Source organism: Lissotriton vulgaris, chromosome 3_1, assembly GCF_964263255.1.
Source record: "Lissotriton vulgaris chromosome 3_1, aLisVul1.2, whole genome shotgun sequence".
NCBI lineage: Eukaryota > Metazoa > Chordata > Amphibia > Caudata > Salamandridae > Lissotriton > Lissotriton vulgaris.
This window is the reverse complement of record NC_141689.1, coordinates 245935060-245954533: the sequence shown is the minus strand read 5'-3', so window position 1 is coordinate 245954533 and position 19474 is coordinate 245935060. Positions and strand designations below refer to the sequence as shown.

The 19474-nt window shown below is 44.9% G+C and overlaps 1 protein-coding gene across 4 annotated transcripts in view; it reads right to left on the bottom strand.

Moving 5' to 3' along the window:
- Positions 1-19474, bottom strand: part of CTIF (cap binding complex dependent translation initiation factor) — an 856085-nt gene that overhangs the window by 263139 nt on the left and 573472 nt on the right. For all 4 annotated transcript variants that reach the window (XM_086960364.1, XM_086960366.1, XM_086960367.1 and 1 more), the window contains one exon: positions 2255-2774. In XM_086960364.1, the coding sequence (XP_086816490.1) occupies positions 2255-2774 (520 nt within the window). The remainder of the gene's footprint in view (positions 1-2254; positions 2775-19474) is intronic.

Here is a 19474-nt window from a genome sequence, read left to right as displayed (position 1 = left end):
AAAGCATGTCTCAATGCAGCTGCAAGGCTCATCACCGGATCGAGGAAATTCGACCAGATCACGCCACACCTGAAATCATTAAACTGGCTACCATACGAAGCCAGAATCCAACTTAAAATGGCATGTATCACCCACAAAGCGTTCCACTACAAAACACCAAGATACCTGGCTCAGAAGATAGAGCTATCTGGAGGAGGCAGACCAGCCAGGAGTGCCAAGGAGCTGCTGCTGAGACCACCCATCTTCCGGAAGAAGAAAACATACGACAGAGCTTTCTCAGGGGCAGCCCCCAGAATCTGGAACTCACTCCCTCCAAATATTAGGAAAATTACAAACACAGCAACATTCAAGAGGGAAGCTAAGATCTTCCTAATGAGTAAGTTCCTTACTTAGGCAAGAAAGGACATCACCGCCACCGCAACTTAGTTGTGCCAAAGCGGAACAACAAATGGAAGAAAAGAGAAAGTCACTAGTTATACTGGGGATAACCTAGTGGCGCTATACTTACCCGGAATCTGGAGGAAAAAATGCACAGATAAAGACAATTTGGATCTATTGTTATTGTAGTACAATTTACAGTACAGTAGGCAAATAGAATAACTTTTATGATAACCTGGAAGACAGACACAGACTGAATTTATATAGAAATATGCACATGCCGATGTCAAGTACTAGCCTAAATATACCACACCATTGTACACTTTTATGCTATACTACCTTATAGACGTATACCTAACCTACCTCATATCAGTGTAAAACGTGTTACTACATAGCTCTATACCTGCCTACCTCATTCTCTGAATGGTTATGCTATGCAAGATGTATCTCTAACCTACCTCATGTATTGTATCTGTGAAGCGCTCTGATACCCAAGGGTCACATTCGCGCTATACAAAACTTTCCAAATAAAATTAAATAAACTAAGTCGCCAGAGAATTCCACAGATTAAACTGTGCTTAAATTATGACTTTCGGATTTAGAGAGTCCAAAACATTCTTAAACTAGCACATTACGATTTTTTCCACTTCAATTTCTCCCCAAGATGCACTCCTTGTCGCCATATCGTGACTCTCACAAACCCTATTGACGCTCAACATTTTGAGTGACACTTCGAACTGAAAATTATTCAGTCAGGAGCATGACCCCTGGCACCCTGCCCAACTTTTGACATTCATTTATTTTGGATGGAAGTCATATACTCCCCAAATGTTTTGAAAACCATTTGTCCAAGGTTTAACGTTTTAGGCATTGAATTTTAAGCCCTCACCCACATCCTTAACACTTCCATCACATTCCTGCAAGACATGAAGCGTGCAGCGGTCAATGCCATCCTCAAGAAGCTGATGGGCGACACGAGCCACCTGACCAACTTCCGTCCTATCTCCCTGCTCATCTGCCCGCCCAAAGTGCTATCACTTTGGGTGGGCAGATGAGCAGGGAGATAGGACGGATGTCCATCAACCGGCAACTCACAACCCTCCTTGAAAACCACCACCTACTAGAGAATACTCAATCAGGATTCAGAAAAAAAACACAGCACCAACATAGAACTCATCACAGCTACCAACGACATCCGAACCATCCTGGACTGAGGAGACACAGTGGCCCTCATCGTGCTCGACCAACTGCTCTAGTCTTGTGCCCTGAAGTGATCTTATTCCTGGCATTACTGGGCCAATAAACCATATGCACCTACCAACAACTACACTTTTTACTGTTTTGCATTCAATATGTAGCCTGTTCAGTGTTTGTTCAATGTGTGTGAATCTCTAGCACAAATGGCTGTGAGGGGACATGTAACCACTTTTCATATGTGAAGTGCTGCTGTGTTCTTTATTAACATACTCTGCCAATGGCCATAAATACCTTGTCTGGTGGCATAAGGTACATTATGCATCAGCAAGTGCACATGAACTGAGAACTGCAAATAGCAATGCCATAAGGGCCTTCATGTAGTGCCCACACTACAAGAGGGGATCCTTCCTCCTAACTATTGGATACGAGAGGGTTGAAGGGGGAAGTAGGAGAACGGAAGCTAGAATCCCCAAAGTTTTCATACGTTTCTTTGTGTCTGACCCAATCACAGGATGAGGAGCACAAATACATGAATTATAAAAGATGATGGCCTTAGATAGGACCTCATTGGCTTCAATGTTATGTCATCAACAATACAAAGTTGGCAACATTTCAGGATGGCAATCCCTTTCTCCTTCCTCTAACCATGTGTAATGAGCAGTAAGTGAAAATACTGCACCTTCTCCTTCAGCCGCCTTCGCAGTCTGTCTTTGGAAGACTGAAGCAGGTTTATTCTTGGCCGCTCCCCAGTCCTGTCATGAATACTGTCTCTCCGCTTTGACTGGCATGGCTGGGTGGCTGCCGGCTGAGACACTCTGTCTGCCGCCTCCAGGCTTCCATGCCTTTCCAAGGGGCTATGCGTAGTGCACACAGACGAGTCCTCATTTTTCAGAGTCTCAGCCTCTTTGGCGTTCCTGTGCGTGTCCTTGTCGTTGGGTGAATGCTTCTGGTTGTGGTGCCATCGTCTGTTTTGGCTATAGCCATGGGGTCCTTGCCTCGCTGAGGAATGTGAACCCTGACCAGCCTGGTACAGTTTCTGGTTCTCTCTGGGTTGTTTGGTGGGGGCATGTGGTTGATCGGTGTGTTGCTGCTGCTGTTTTTGCTGCGGTTGCTGCTGCTGCTGTTGTTGCTGCTGCTGCTGTTGTTGTTGTTGCTGCTGCTGCTGTTGTTTGTTGCCACCTTGCAACCTTTGCTGTTTCCTGAAACCCAAAAACACATCATATTAAAAACTGTGGGCCAGTCACATCATTCCCCCAGGACAGTGGACAACACATGGGCTTTTGTCTTTGGTTCACTGGCTGTGGTACAACTACATGTGATACACTTGGAATATGCACAGTGCCGTAGGCGCCAGAAGTAGGGGATGTATCAGCACACACAAAATAACCATACTGAGGTTTAGAAGGTGAGTCAGCAATAAAGATGAGTTTTTATCTTGTCTTATTTCTTCGGCTTTCAGAGATAGTGGTCAAATGTCAGGCTATATGTATTCTGACAAATTGCTCCTTATTTTTTAACATGGAGATTGGTGTATGCTTTTCTTTCTCTTACTGCAAATTGAGAGGCTTTGTAAACAACTATATGACTATCTTGCTGGGGTACTAGAAGTGTGAAAGGATCGACTGTAGAATGCCTTCAACTAAACAAAATGTAAATATCTGTAAAGGTACAGGACACATTTTAAAATATATTAGTAGTTAGGAAAGTACAAATGAAGTGCATTTTTTGTAATTCGGAAAAGTGATGGAAACAGATTTTAATAGATAAAAACAAATCAAGACACATTACTTGGTGACGCACAAATGGCAAATATTCACTGAAACTAAATTTCCACACATCTTTGGTGCACTATATAGTTTTATCAGTACAGCTGTATGTTTGTGAAAATGTAGTGGCTATTTCAATAGAAAATGTGCTGCCTTTAAATGAGTAAATACTATGCTGTTTTCTAAAATGCACTCCCAGCTACATACTTCACCCTGTCCTGCTGAATGGATGCGGTTCATTTGCTACCCTTGTTCTTTGTGCGACACTTAGATTTTTCACAATCCCCATCCCCATGGCTTCAGTGATATAACATGGATGGCTTCACCCGCACTCAGCAACAGTGCACAGTACAATTTCGGTGTTGTGACAATGTGTGAAGTCCAGGAAACTTGGTTTTTATATGGAGGGTGATGGGGGCTATGAATGAGCGTCTGAAAGAGGTGAGGGTACAGGACACAATGGATTTACTAACAAAGTGATTAATGGACATAAATAAAGAGGTACTTTGTGAAAAAGTAACTACATTCATTATACATTATATTTTAATGTATATTATGCTGTGTAAATAAATTGTTATGTTTTCTGTACAAAAATAAATTGAGTATTTGCTAGAATGCGGAGCCATGTGTCTCAGATCTTTCACATGATGCACTGAGTAGAAACAAAACAGGTTGAGAGGGAGCTTCTTGTTGTTCATGGTCTAACTACCTCTCTCCCAGGCATATACATTTTTGATTTTACTCTTAGGATGTATATAGTAGGATCAAGATTTCCACTTTCCTTTTTCATTCCAATATAAGCGGACCACTTCAGTGATAAATGTCTCTTCGCACTAATTCATTTTTCTAACTCTAGGCATTTGCTCATAAGAATGTACAAAAAACTTTTCAGTTCAGATCCTTCTATATTTTAAGGTCAGGCAGGCTTTAAGCTTGGCTCACAAGACCCCATCCCCTTTCTAAGTTTTCCCTACAGAGAATGGCACACACACCCCCACGACCCCTGGACTCTTATCCCTAGGGCTGTGTATCAAACACACTGAGGAAGAGATGGAAAAAATACAGGCCTGTACATAGGGTGTTTTTCTACTATGGAGCAGGATCATGCTGCCTAAAAGCAGGTGCGTGATTAGTGAACCGCACATTCTCCACTTTTAATTGCATGTAAGACATTGTTCTGCATTCTGTCCATCAACTGTGTTTTTTGCAATTTTCACCCCGAGTGGGCTGGGTATGCTCAGACGTGAGTCCCAGGCTCTCCACATCACTGGAGTCAAGCTATCCAGGCTGAAGAAGGCTGATAGCCAGAAACCGGTCCTTGGATGCTTGATTCTGGTCTAGGAAAGACATGGCTTGGTAGTTCGGGCTGGACTGTTCCCGTGAGGCACAGGGTCAAGGCTGATTTGCATATAGCCATTGTCTGACCTAGGGTGGTGTGGAGTGCAAAAAAACGATGGATTTATGCCCAGATCTTTGTACTGGGGTGAATGTAAGATGTTGTTCTGCATTCTGTCCAACTGTGTTTTTGCTATATCCCTCCTTCAGTCTCCAACTCAGCCCACCTCACTGTCTTAAGCCACACACCTTCACGGACGTCAAACAGGGGTAGTTGATGTTATCCCAGGCTTTCCCTTTGGTATCCCCCCGCCCCCAACCCCCCCTCCCCCTCCTCTGACACAACACTGACTGTACTTATGCCCTCCAAGAGAAGCTTCAAAATGAGTGCTGCAGAGGAGCAAAGTGGTTCCTCCTTTCTGCTCCACGGAGTTTAGATTTTACATCAAGGACTCCACAGTTGTACATCACCATAACTGTTTGGTCTCCCCTATGAGACAACTTTCAGCTGACTAGAAGTAAAAGCCTATTGTGGACCCACAGTGCTTTAAGCAGGTCTTTAAAAGGGGCCTGCGGTAGGTAATTAGGAGTGTGGCTTAAAGCATGTGAACTACAGTCCTATGCTCTACACAGCATGCTGCCTGGCCAGAATTAAAGTGACTATCTTAATTTGTGTGCTATTGCATCCAGACATATCACACAACAACACACATAAATCATGCCAGACCTATTGCCTTTAACCGTGCTTGTTAGCAATTTGATATCAACGAGTAACAAGGATTTTGCTGTAAATAAATAGAGTTGGTAATTACAAATGATACATATGTGACCGATGTGTGTGCTAGAGAGAGGCCAAGGATGTAATCTGAACACTGTTATGGCGGATTGACTCGCACTACCTTCAGCCTCGGCTCCAGAGCTCTCAGTCGTGCCCCATTATGAACAACCTGCCACAATCGGAACTCACCCAGACACCTGAATGTAGCTCAGCTCATATGTACCATACAAGCATTGAAAAACCCAACAGTTCAGCCATTTTTGAGCAGCAAAATATTAACTTTGCCAATGCTTGTTTTTAAATATACTGCATGAACTGAGCAGCATCAACATGAATTTACATAATTTCCGAAATGAAAGCTGTTCTTGTACAATCAGATACATGTGAGGCCTTCATCAGTATAATGTTTTGTTAAGGCAAGCATGACCAAAAACAATATCCTATAAATTGGTAGAGTCACGTTAAGATACAGAAATTACTTTCACAGATTGATATTGACAGCATTAAGTGACAGAGGCAGACATTTTAAACTACGTTCTTTTCTAATTTGTTCTAAATTAGTTTTAAACTGTGAGAAGCTTGGGTATTTCCATTTTTGGAAATTGTGAAAAACTCCTAAATTCATAGTGTTTTTTTATTTTACACTACATATATAGGTTTCTGCAAATTATGTTTACCTAACCTTTCCATAAAATAAAGGCAGGCAATTACGGCCTGTAAAAACAATAAATGCTATTCATTTTTTGTGTTTGTTGTAAAAAAAATTACCAGATGCATAAAAAGGGCAAAAATGAGGAATTATATTTTGATGAAGAACTTGTGGAGGGAAAATGAGGTGCTGATGATGTTTGCTTACGCCTACTACAAAACGATATTCAATATCTAATGTGAACATGTGAAACCGCTAAAAAGGGCTTAGCACTATGGATATAAACTTAACACTTAAGAGGTTAATCTTTATCATACTAATCTTTTTGATTCAAAGAACTACTCCAGAAAGACGCTAACAGGCCAGCCATCTTGAAATGGAGGAGATCGTGCAATTAGCTCAATGATTTCACTTGACAGCTCAACATATGCTCTGCAAGCATCACTTGCATGCTTCCAAAACACAAGTCTTCCTATGCGCTTGTTTACTGTGTTTAGGCTGTGGTGTCTGGGTACTTGAATCCTTTCTTTAGGACACACAATAGATAATATAACACATGCAATCCAACAAAGATTGTTCCATACAAGCCTGCCGAAATTGGACCTTTTTCTGCACAAAAAGCCAACAACCAGTGCTTAAATTGTGTCCTGTTATACCTGTGAAAAAAGCTGCTTTATTCCTTATTCTATTAGATAAGTGGATTATCCGGGGAAGATGGGACGGCCCCTTCCACCACTTCGCCCCCCCCCCCTTGAGAGCCAGGATTGCGAGGGTAGTCTTTCTGCATTAATGGTAATATGCGATGGGTTTATTAATATCATAAATGAATTTGCTCGCCTAGAAGAGGAAGCTGGATGACGCTAATCTAACCCAGGTCTATTAAAGCAGTGATCAACGTACAAGACGTCAAACACTTAACATACACGTCAATGGCGTCTGTAGAGGGAGGGCGGTGCCTTCTTACAGCCAATAATTAATCTGACGCACTGCTGCCCTGCTCCTGCGGACATACCATCATTTTCACCAGTGATGCGGTGACAAAATAACGCTGCTACATCAGAGGCAAACTTCCATGAGGTAAAAAATAGGAAGTAACTAACCCTCTGAGCTGCATGCTTTTTTCACCAGTCAAGCTCCAGATCACTATTTAACCCCAGAGTCCCTCCCCTCAAGATGAGATAGCGTCTAGTGTGAGCGATGCTTCGGTAATTGCCATTACCCCTGATTTTGCGGACTCCAAGTCTGCCTTCCACACCACCGGCCATCACCACAGCTGGCATCAGTGCCCATGAGGCTGACAAGTTTTCAATCTCTGGAACTCTTGACATTCCTGCAGCCAGGCTACCACCAAAAGGGCAAAAAAGAAAAAAACAAGGCGACATGCGTTTTCCCTTTAACCACCTTGGATCTATAATGACATCCCCTGATCCAGCAGGTATGACCCAACCCTGCTCCAATTTAGGAAAGAGCTGAAGACATCTCTTTAAAGAACACCACCACCCACGATGCAGTAACTACCACAATCAGGATCCAGGTAGCCCTCTAATCCCTCCCTCCTTGACTAGCTTTGCCTTTCACAGAGTACAGCGCTCCACTGCCTTCCGGCTAGGTTACCACACGGAGTATTAATGAAGCAAGGCTGTGACATATATGTCAGAGTCGGAGTGGTTAAGACATTTTTCTTTATGTTGGGTTAACTCATCGCTGTATTTGACACGCAGGTGAAACTCAAGGGTTTCCATTCAAATTCAATATCAATCAATCAATCAATCAATCAGGAGTTTGTTAAAGCGCAACTACTCACCCGTAAGGGTCTCAAGGCGCTAGGGGTGGGGGGGGGGGGTGCAGGTTCCATTCCATCAAGGAGGGGGTCTGTCGAAGAGCCAGGTTTTGAGGTTTCTTGCGAAGATGGGGAGCGATGTTGTCTGTCTGAGGTGGAGCGGAAGGGCGTTCCATGCTTTGGCCGCGAGGAAGGAGAAGGAGCGGCCTCCCGATCTGGTCTTTCTGGTGCGGGGGACCTCGGCGTAGGAGAGCTGGGCTGATCGTAGGGTCCTTTGGGGTGCGTGGAATTTGAGCCGACTGTTCAGGTATGATGGTCCGGTGCCGTGGAGGGCCTTGTGTGCGTGGGTGAGCATCTTAAAGGTGATTCTCGCCTCGACGGGGAGCCAGTGGAGTGTGCGCAGGTGCTGGGAGATGTGGCAGTGTTTTGGCAGGTTGAGGACCAGTCTTGCGGTGGATGTTCTGTAGCTTGCGGATGAGGTTTTTGTTTATTCCGGCGTAGAGTGCGTTGCCGTAGTCGAGTCTGCTGGTGACCAGGGCGTGAGTGACTGTCTTTCGGTGTTCGAGGGGGATCCATTTGAAGGTCTTACGAAGGAGGCGGAGGGTGTGGAAGCAGGAAGATGAGACAGAGTTGATCTGGCGGTCCATTTTGAGCTCGGAGTCCAGGATGATTCCCAGGTTGCGTGCGTGGTCTGTGGGGGTTGGCGGGTTTCCGAGGGCGGTGGGCCACCATGTGTCGCTCCAGGCGTCGGGGTTTGGGCCCATGATGAGTACTTCTGTTTTGTTGGTGTTTAGTTGTAGGCAGCTGTTTTTCATCCATTTGGCGACGGCTTCCATGCCTTCTCGAAAGTTTTGTCTGGCGGTGTTGGGCTCGTTGGATAGGGAGAGGATGAGCTGGGTGTCGTCTGCGTATGACACGATGTTGAGTCCGTAGGTTCTGACGATGGGGGCAAGTGGAGCCATGTAGACGTTGAAGAGCGTCGGGCTGAGGGAGGAGCCCTGGGGGACTCCGCAGGTGGTAGGTGTGGGGTCTGAGAGGAAAGGGGGGAGTCTGACCCGTTGCGTCCTGCCGGAGAGGAAGGAGCAGATCCAGTCGAGGGCCTTGTCCTGGATTCCTGTGTCGTAATATCGGGGGCATTGGTCTACGTTCTTCCGCAAGGTTCTGCCCATGGGTCTTTTTTTTTTAACACTGCTATGCAGCCACTGGTGGGGCCTGTCCAGAGGTCTTGTATGGGTTGCCAGATCATGCTGATGACACTTAGTGTTACCAGAGAAGGAGAGTAAGGAAGATGGGGAGGAAGTATTTGGAAACTAGAGGGCAGTGAAAATGGGCCTTAACTGAGACCCTCTGTCAGGGCCTCCACTCTCTCCTGAAACCACTACCAGAGCGGTCAGACGCTTGATAGCAAGAAGACAAATATGGAGTGAGAGAAAGAGAAGAGAGTTAGTTACACGACCTCAAAGAGTCTTAATAATATATAGCATCATCAACTCAACCTGCTAGCTCTCACTTTTTCTGATATTACCAGGGCCACTGTAATTATGTAATTTTGCGGCTGCAGCACGGTCCACATAATTATGGATTTGTTGCTTTTGCCACATAGTCCATCTTCTGCTGCATAATTTGCCTTTTCTTGCCCCATAATTTGGTTCTCCTAGGTTCCATGGTTCCAGAGGCCTTGTGTATTTGTTAAGAGTTAAAAAGCAGCACCCCCTCCATACAATGTTTAACGGGAAAGGGTCCGTTTTAAAAAACGAGTCAATGTCGTTGGCCCGTGCTTATCATTTGAGTGGGTTGACTCATGTTTTGGGATGTTCAGCAATGACTGGAGAATTGGGAAACTAAAACTTTCAAAGCTTCCTTGGCATATCGTTAGTCGGTGTTAATAACCTACGACTGCAGATTGTCCACTCAGCAGAATGATGCAGTTTCTGCAAACTGCAATTGCTTTATTTTTTTAAAACCTTTCTCCATGTGGAAAACATACCTTCCCTAACAAACCTTGAGAAAAAAAATGATTGGGACTCTTTCCTATTATCAACGAGCTGTTTACGTCTTCTTGAATCAGGTGTATGTTTAGTAGTGAATTAAGTGTTAAAAAAGGCAAGTCGATGCTTGTGAATATGCAGACAGGACCAAGTTACCGCTGTGTTGGTGTTCAGCCAATGTATGTGCTAAACCCCCAAATAACTCCAATTGCATGAGAGCACCTGTTCACCAACGAAAAACCCCACCAGCGGGCAGAGCAGAGCGTTCATCAGTCTTGCCATCTGCCTCCGTGTATCTTCATATTGAGAATCAGAGTCTGGCATCTGTAATCACAATTCTAACTTCTTTTTCACACATGCACGTTGAGGTTGCCAAATGGCGCCATGTCTTATGGGGCACCTTACTCCAGTATTTTTTTTTCCTTTTGAAAGCCTTGTAGTCCGGAAATCTAGCGCCAATGGGGGTAAACTGAGGTGAACTACAACTCCCAGAATGCAGCATGCTGGTAAATGCATGCATGGGACGTGACAACGCCGTTCCAGATAATTTGGAGACCTTGATGTGAATTCGTTTGCGAGAATAGTGCGTTTCACCGGTCTCGTGAAATAATAGCAAAAAATGAGCAATAACACCGCAGCGAGGGGCCTTTCATGGCCACACAATGTTGACAGAGTGGAAGAGTGACACTCGGCAGCGGCATGTCCTCTCCACTGCATCCAGCATGGACGTCTGAAGACAGAGATGTAAAGCTGCTGCTGGCGCTCTAAGGGACGCTGCGCTTCTGGAGTTTGAAAACCTATAAAGCTTTCGAGTAAACTGTCACGTCTCCATTTACCCGCCAAGGCGTGAAAAACACGAAGCTGACGAGAATTTACATGGATGGGTTTTTATGGGAAGAGGCATCTGTCATTCCTGTCGTGGAGGCTGACGGGCCCAAGACAAGACGCGGCGTCGAAGGAGCCGCTGTTCCATCAGCTCCCGGCATTGTAATAACCTTTCACCCTTCCCGTCAGTCTCGGGACATCTGGGACACAGATGGCCTCTTGAAGGCCGAGGCTTCGGCCCGCTCGCCCCACATATATCAGACGTGCCTCTTCTTTCCCGGTACATACACAACGGCAAACAAGCATTGGCAAAGGCAATAATTGCCGCCTGCACCAGTAACACGCTGTGGCAATACTCTAAAGCCATAATGTACACCAGCCAAGCTAAAACTATTTCAAACAAGCATTGGCTAAGCCAATAGGTCTCGCTCACCAGAGCAGTTGACTTTGGCAACGTTTTGTAGCCCTGTTGTACGGCAGCGCGACTGCTGTGCAGCACAGCTAAAACTCATGAAAACAAGCATTCTCATCTATTGGATGTGTCAATCTTTTTCTTTAAGAGCTGCTGTGCAACATGGCGTCAAGTAAAACAAGTATTTACAATGCAATGGTCTCGGCATTATTAAAGGTAGAGCTATTGGCATTGCTCATGAAATTTTTTTTCTTTTTTTTTTTAAAAACGTAAATAAATGGTATTGTCATTTACAATGGCAATAGGTGAGCATTAGAGAGTAGTAGAGAGTATTTGCGGACCGAGACACACACACACACACACACACAGACAGAGCCACGCACAGACACAGACAGAGCCACGCACACACACAGACAGAGCCACGCATACACACAGACAGAGCCACGCACACAGAGGCCCTGCTGGCTTATTTACTCTTCTGAGGTTACAGTGCCCAAAGTGTGTACATAAACCCCGACTTCCCAATGTCCTGCTGGTTTACTTATTTTTCTGACGCCACAATGTCCTGGTTGGTTACATAACCCTCTAACGTAATAAGCTACAGGGATGTACTTCTCTTACCGGACAATGTCCAAATGTTTACCTACTTCTCGGACGTCACAATTCCATGGTTGTTTGCATGACCCCCTGAGACCAATCCTCTGCTTCTTGACGTAACTTGTGATATCACAGTGGACATGTTGTTTGCACCACTGCGATCGCCGTTGTCCTGGCTCTGCTGATGCCCTGTGTAAATACAGATCTAACAGAGAAAAGCTGGCCATGGGTGGCAGGAGTGGGCCGGGTTCAGTCCAAACTACACACACGGAGTTGGTTTAATCAGATGCCTCATGTGTGGAAAGGACTATCGGTTTCCATAACCAGGGTCGTTGGGGGGGATCGCCTTGAGGCACTTTGGTACTGGTTATGGACTGAGAGCTCTGGGTCCTAACATTCTAAACTGTGAATGTGTCAGCTCCTCCCCCAGCGTACCCGAACTATTCAGGAAAGTGCAGCGCGAGTTAAAACCTCATTCCTATACAACCACTCGACCTAAAAAGGACTCCTACTCAGTCTGTGCCCACTAGTGCCAGACTGCTATGACATGGGTGTTTCACTTTGTATTAAGAAAAAGGCAATAAAAATTAAATGCAAAAATTGACTAATTTTGATCTGGGGGAAATTGCATTAACTTCACCTTAAAAAAGATGCTAAAAAGAAGCAAACTTTTGGGAAAGAAAAAATGATGGTAGTACAGTTAAATTAGATGTGCCACTGTGTGGTTACTGAGGGATTCTGCATAAGCTGATGAAAGAAGCCACCATGAAGTGGTTAAGTCCTTCAGGGTGCTTGAAGGCACCATGCGAGTGTGTAAACATTAGTGCAAGGGAAAGTTGGAAACCAGGATGTAGCTGACTAGACTGAGTTAGCAGAGGCTCTCACCTTTCGCAGATAAAGTAGCTGCGCAATTTACAGGCCACCTCAGAAATCTGTAAATTACAGTTTGACTAGTAGCAGATCCTACTCGCACTTTCACCCGTCTGAGGTCGGGTTGTAGAAACATCCGCCAATACAACAGATGATTAACCCCATAAGGGTCCGAACTAGAACTTAAAAGACTAGAGTTTGCAGCTCTGGATCTCAGGGTCTATGCATAAAGGAAGCTTACTCGGGGGGGAAACTGAACCATTCAAGGTTCACACACCTCTGTTATCCAGCAGAGGAGGCACGAATCGGTGCTATAAATGGGCAGGTGACGACAGGTACAAAATAACTCCACTTCTCAGCTGATGGGCAGTACATTTAATGGCTCTGCTCAATAGAAAATAGATACTTTGACAGACAGCATTTACACTTTTAAACTTCCATTGTAAGGATGGAAATTTTTCAAAGATGTCCAATATGTTTTTCACAAGGAGGGGCCTAAGCAACTTGATAACGGCATAAAGACAGAATTAAAGTAAAGGTTGCGTTAATATGTGAACCTTCCCCTTTGCTCTCGCTCTGAACCGCCTAGGAGAGACAGATTTCTCTATCCAGGAACAGATAGCCTAGGGTACCAGCTCCAGAGAAGCCACAAGCAAATGTCATCAGCACATATTTTGGAGCAATGCTTAAGCATGAGGCTCAAGACCACTGTAATCTGTAACTTATTATTTTACCCAGTGGGACAGAAGACGTTAGCCAGTCAATCCCTGACCGTGTCCAGGAGATATTGAGGATTCATGAGCTTGCCATCAATACATCTCAAAAGACAACTGCCCCACAGTAGAGTAGCCAGTGTGTCGTGCACCCTAGGGCAAGCAAGGAGATGGCCCCCCTTGCTGCTGTTTGAGTAATAAAAAACATGGGTGAGGGGTCCCTCAGACCTCTGGTCCCTGGTGCCACAGAACCTGCTGCACCATTAGTAACAATGCTCCTGCTGCCCCAAATGACAACATGGCCCTTCCAACTAGCATCAACAAATATGTCTTGAGCACTCTGCGTCCCTTAGAGACTTAAGTGGACCATGAGCCGTGCATTAACACTAATGCCAAGATGAAACCGTATTGTTCACATGGCTTTAGCACTCACATCACTTTTGAGGAGATACAAGGGGTACCACTTACAATGGGACAGTACCTATGGTTATCACATGTGGGGTTAATACACGTAGTTACATCACCAGAGTACTGTGAGCCACAGGGCTGGTACTCAATGCCCCATCATTTCGGAGCTGAAATGCTTGAAGCTCTGCATTATTTATTAACGTATTAATGCATTTCTTACGAGTTAATCAAGCTCGGGGGTATCTGTAAATTCCACACAAGAACTCGTGTTTATAGCACTGATGTAACGGGGCGCCTTTTTAAACACACATAATACAAAAGGCCCATGGGCGATTTTATTATCGGATTACTAAACATGGTACCTTCATTCTAAAGCCAATACACATAGGACCCTTCATTATAGTGCTTACACTGGTGCCTGCTTTGTGAGAGCTCCTACACCCGGAAGCTTCGATCCTAGAGCTAATGCACACGGGGCCTCCGGAATACAGCTAATGCACGTGCCAGCTTCCGTCATACAGCTAATGCACACGGGGCCTCCGGAATACATATACAGTCGAGTTAGAAAATAAAAATACTTCTAGAACACGTGTACCACACGTATGAGAAAAAGTGTGCTCTGAGGGTCAAATCCGGATGACAAGATGCGTCACCCCGTGCACCTTCTACAAACCACTTAAATGAACAGAATATAAGGATTCAAAGCTGTGTCAAATTTCAACACAACGTGTGATAAAATAAACGACCAAGGTAGGGCATGTTACTTCAAACGCCAAGCGATCAAGTTGAGAGAATGTGTTCAAAGGTGTTAAAATTGTCGTATAAATACTACACTCTTTAAAAATCCGGAGACATTTATGAGAATGGCAAATTATACTAGATAGCGCCGTTTACGATGGTTCCCTTAGCATTTAATGGCAATGCACAACACAATCAGAAGATCACAACAAGCCGGTTACAACTTCGGAAGGTAATAGCTGAATCTTTTTAAAGTCACTGGTCCCTACTATGACTCCCACAAGCTCGGGTAAAACCCTTTCATCCGTTCCCCATATTCCACGGCTCCCATGCAGGGCTATGGGTGAGGATGGCATCCGATTGTGAACGTTTCTATTCCTCCGCCACATCTTACCCCTCCGGAATACAGCAAATGCACGTGCCAGCTTCCGTCATACAGCTAATGCACACGGGGGCATCCGGAAAAGAAGCTTCCATCGTAGAGCCAAGGCACAAATAAATGCGCTTGCAACTTGCCAATCGCTAAGATCCCAAACAGACGAGAAGACACACCCCTAGATCACCATCCTTGCCTTCATTTCAACCAACTCCAAACGAGAGAGTCAGACACCAAGACGCAGCTATTAAATTACATGAAACATCGGTCAAGGAATGGAAGGGCAAGGTTGCTCCTGACCCTACAGCAGCACAGATGGAGCGGACTGAAAGAAGAACAAGGCACAGAGACGAGACGGGGTGACGGACGAGCGCGGAGCATTCAGGAGGGGGCAGGGAGGAGAAAGCCGAAGATGCAGTACGTAGAGGGGAGGGGAACACGCGCATCAAGCAGAGAGGGGGCTGGGGGACTGTGGGGGCAGCATAAGAGATAGAGAGCATCAAACAGGGGTGCAGGAGCACTAAAAACGGCACAAACGGGGGCAGAGGCAGAGGCTCGATGCTCACCGTCACTGCGGTGAAACAAAATGGCGGCCGCAAGCTTCTGATTTTTTCGGAATTGGGGCGTGGTTTTGCTGTTTTGAGTGACAGACAACGTCACTGTCTAAAGAACAGCAAAACTTACGCCCCCAAATCCGAAAAAGACGGAGCCTATTCGGAGGGACGGCTCTCTCCTCCAATGGCTGGCCTCCGTTTAGGAAGCCAGCCAATGGAGGGAGAGCCAAAAAGAGGGAGGGATAAAGCAGCCCTCTTACTGACAATAAATCTCGGACTTCCGGTCTGCCTTTGGCAGACCGGATATTACCTCGACCTAAAAATAAAAAAAAAGAGGGCCAGCGTTGACCGCGTCATAGTGTTTTTTATCCCTTTAATTCATGAAGGCCAGTAGCCCACGCTACTGAGCAATATGTCTTAAAACAGCGTGTAGATTTGGGGGGGGGGGGGCAAGCAACATGAGTGTGGGATAAAAGTACAGACAGCAGGAGGAGGGTGGGTTAAACAGACTAGACAGTGGGATAATTTGAAAAAGAATGGAAAGTGGAGGAAGGGCAGATGGGTGGGTTGAAAACAAGGGACGGCAGAAAAAAGAGGGAAAAGGACATGAAGGAGGTGCGGGGAGCAACAACAGAGAGCAGGAGGGGGAGATGGGGGAAGCACCAACAATGGACAGTAGGAGAGGGTGGAGAAGCAACACAAGGGAGTGAGAGGAGGGAGGAACATGGACTGCAGACACACAAGCTCTTCAGGAGTGAATGTCCAAAAGTAAAAGGAGCCTGTGGCCAGTGGGAGGACACTGGACACAAACAAGAAGCTGTGCTAGGTCCATGCCCCATGGTAGCAAGCCCCTGGAGGAAGGAGTTGAAGCTGAAATCCACTGACCAATAAGAAGCAAGGAAATGAGAGCGACGTGTAAGCCAACCAATGGCAATTAATGGTAAGTCAGGGGCAGACTAAGCCCCTTTGAAGCTTTTTCGTTATTTAGATGAGGTGTCGCAAAGAGAGCGCATGCGCTGCGATATACTGTACAGGCAAAACCTAAAAAGCACTAATGATTTTTTATTTTCAGAAATAGCGCTTAAGTAATGCCTATGTCATAGCGCAATTTATTTGTATCACTAGCGGAGTGCTCCTTCAAGGCAACATGGAGGGAGGGAAGGTAGCAAAGAAAGGTGCAGAAAGAGGACATATGAGAGGGGCTGTGGGAGCACATAGCAACGGAGTGTGTGGTGGAAGGACCGGGAGCTAGCCGACAGACAATAGAGGCTGGGCATGAAATGGACAAAGGAAGGTAGGCAGGAGAGGCTGGGGCAAGCGAACAGACAATGTAGGGTAGGGTCGGAGGGACTGGTGGCAGACAGAAGGATAACAAAGGGTGGGAAGGTTGGTCTGAGGGCAAGTAGATCGACAAAAAATGGTGGGATTAGGGTCTGTGGCAGGCACACGGACAACAGAGTGGGCGGGAGGAGCTGGGGCAAGCACACAGAAAACAGAGTGAGCTGGGGAAATTGGGGGCAAACAGACAGACATGGATTGGAGGGGCTGGGGCAAGCAGATGGACAAAGGGGAGTTCGCAGGAAGGGTAAAGGGCAAGCACACAGACAATGGAGGGTGTGCAGTAGTTGGGGCAAGCACACGGAGACTGGAAGGAGGGTGGGTGGGTGGAAGCGCCTGGAGAGGGACAGCTGAAAACACATGCACTCTTGTAGAATGCTTAAACAAAAGGAAAACCTTAGCACCTGAAAAATAAGCAGTGGAAGGTTACACAAAGACGAAGGGGACGGGCAAACACAAAAAGAAAGAAAGCCTACAGAAGCTGGCTAATAAGAGAAATCAAATAAGAGAAAGCAAATACAAGTGACAATGAAGCCAAATAATGTTAAGCAATTGGGGGGCCTCTAAGTCCCCAGTAAGGTATCAAAAGGTCTCACAAGAGACAGCACATGCATAGTCTTGGTCAAGATCTAAAAAAAAGCTGCTTCTTAAATCAAAAGCACATAACTCATGAGCCTGAAGAACTTGTACCCTGGTCCATGATTCCGCCCTCGGCTTACATAAGCGTACTATCAGAGGCACGATGTACTTTCATTTAATCTTATAATTATGCATGTTTTTTACAGTCATTATATATATGATAAACAGGTTGTGTTTAGTCTCAGATGCACTGTTTGAACAAACTGTATTCAGGTCTGTTCTACTAATCTGATATAACACATGCCGATTTTGTATTAAACAAATTATTTTTCTGTTTTTATATGCGGTTGTCAGAGCTTAAAAAAGTGTGCAAACAGGAACGTGCAAGAGTGAGGGATAAAGGGGCAGGGAATATCTGGCAGTGGATTAAAGAAGCTGAAGGTGGATTAAGACTACCAGGCTTGATATTTGGTGCCAATATTGGATTGCACCGCTGCAGGCTTCTGAGCAGAACTTCAGGCACCAGCACTCTTTCCTTTACAAATTAAGCACTGGTTGTTGTACTCTGAAGCGGCAGGGTAAAGTTCCTGCTTTTTTGAAATCACTATAAATAAAGAGATGGTGCTGCAGGCACTATGTATTTCTTTACAAAGGCAACGCCTACAGTTAGAGCCGACAGTATTACTGATACTTTATGAAATAACAACTAACAGTGTGATAAGTAGCAGTCATATTAGTGTTTAAGCAAAATGAAATGATTAAGAATCATAGGACAATCCATTATAGAATCTCCTGTATAATCACAACAGAAGATGCACCTGTAAAATTAAACATTTCACACAAAATAGCACAAAATATTTAATAACATTCAGAGAAGTATTAATATTTCAATGACCGCTTCAAAGGCTTATGATATCCTTGTGACCCTATGCAAGAAATAGGTCAAATCCAAACTAACCACACGTTGGTAGACACAGCAAGCACAGCAGAAAAGATTAATAATATTGAAACTAGAAAAGTTGCGTCATAAATTCTAACCCACAAAAAAAATGTGCCAGTCTCTGAACTGCTCACACAAATCATCAACAAACTATTTCTTCTGCCCAGACCAGCCATCCTCCAAGCCATCTACGAAAGTAAGGCACAATTAAAAGCTGTGAAACTCTGGCCCATCTGCCTTTTATCTCGTATTCTGCACAAAAATTCACTGACAGAACTCAGCCGACGCTGAACTCATCCTCATCAACTTCACAATACAACCTCATGCCCAAGGTTGGCCAAATAACTTGAGCTTAGAAGGAATCACTGTAATAATCAGAAGCCCAGTAACTGAGGTGTCAATTGTATGTATGATGGTTTATTAGCCTTAGTTGCAGGTAAGTAATATGTTCCAATAGTATGCTTCAATGATGAGACCCACCAGGAGCTGCCTCCCTGCTGCTCAGCCCATTCCGCTGCCCCAAGTTCCGTGTTTCAAAACAAACCGCTTAGGTTGCAAAGCCTTTCACCACCTGGCCCCACACTACTGGAATGAACTACCTATACACTTGCGTCAATCCACGGACTATCTGGCATTCAGAAAGTTGTTGAAAACGTCACTGTTCTAAATGTCCCTCCTTCCTTAACTTTGGCTGTCTTAGCGTGGAGATACCCCGATGGGGTGATTCGGGAGCTTTACAAATAAATAAATAAATCAATCAATAAATAAATAAATAAATAAAAAATTCTGCAACTGACACTCCCAGGCACGCTAACATTTCAAAGCATCACCATGCACCAACATTCCACACAGGACACTCATGCTGGCTGAGTAGCAGGTTCTAACATCTCCCCCTTTTACAGAACACAACAATCATGTTGCGAATTACAGTTGAAGATGTCACACTTTCATAAAGACAAAAGCGACATGCATGAAAACATCTTGAATGAAACGATATTGCATGTACATAAAAGACCATGCATGTACAAACAATAAATAAAAGAACATTGCGAATACCTGAGGACATATCACAATTACATACGTAAATGTAAATGTGAATGTGACAAATAGACATGCACAAAATATATTAACTGTAAGACGATATGATATCGCATATATGTAAACTATGCATATAAAAGCAGTCATCCCACACAAAACATCTGCATCAGAAATGGGTGACTTAACCTCTCACAGTCATCCCACACAAAACACCT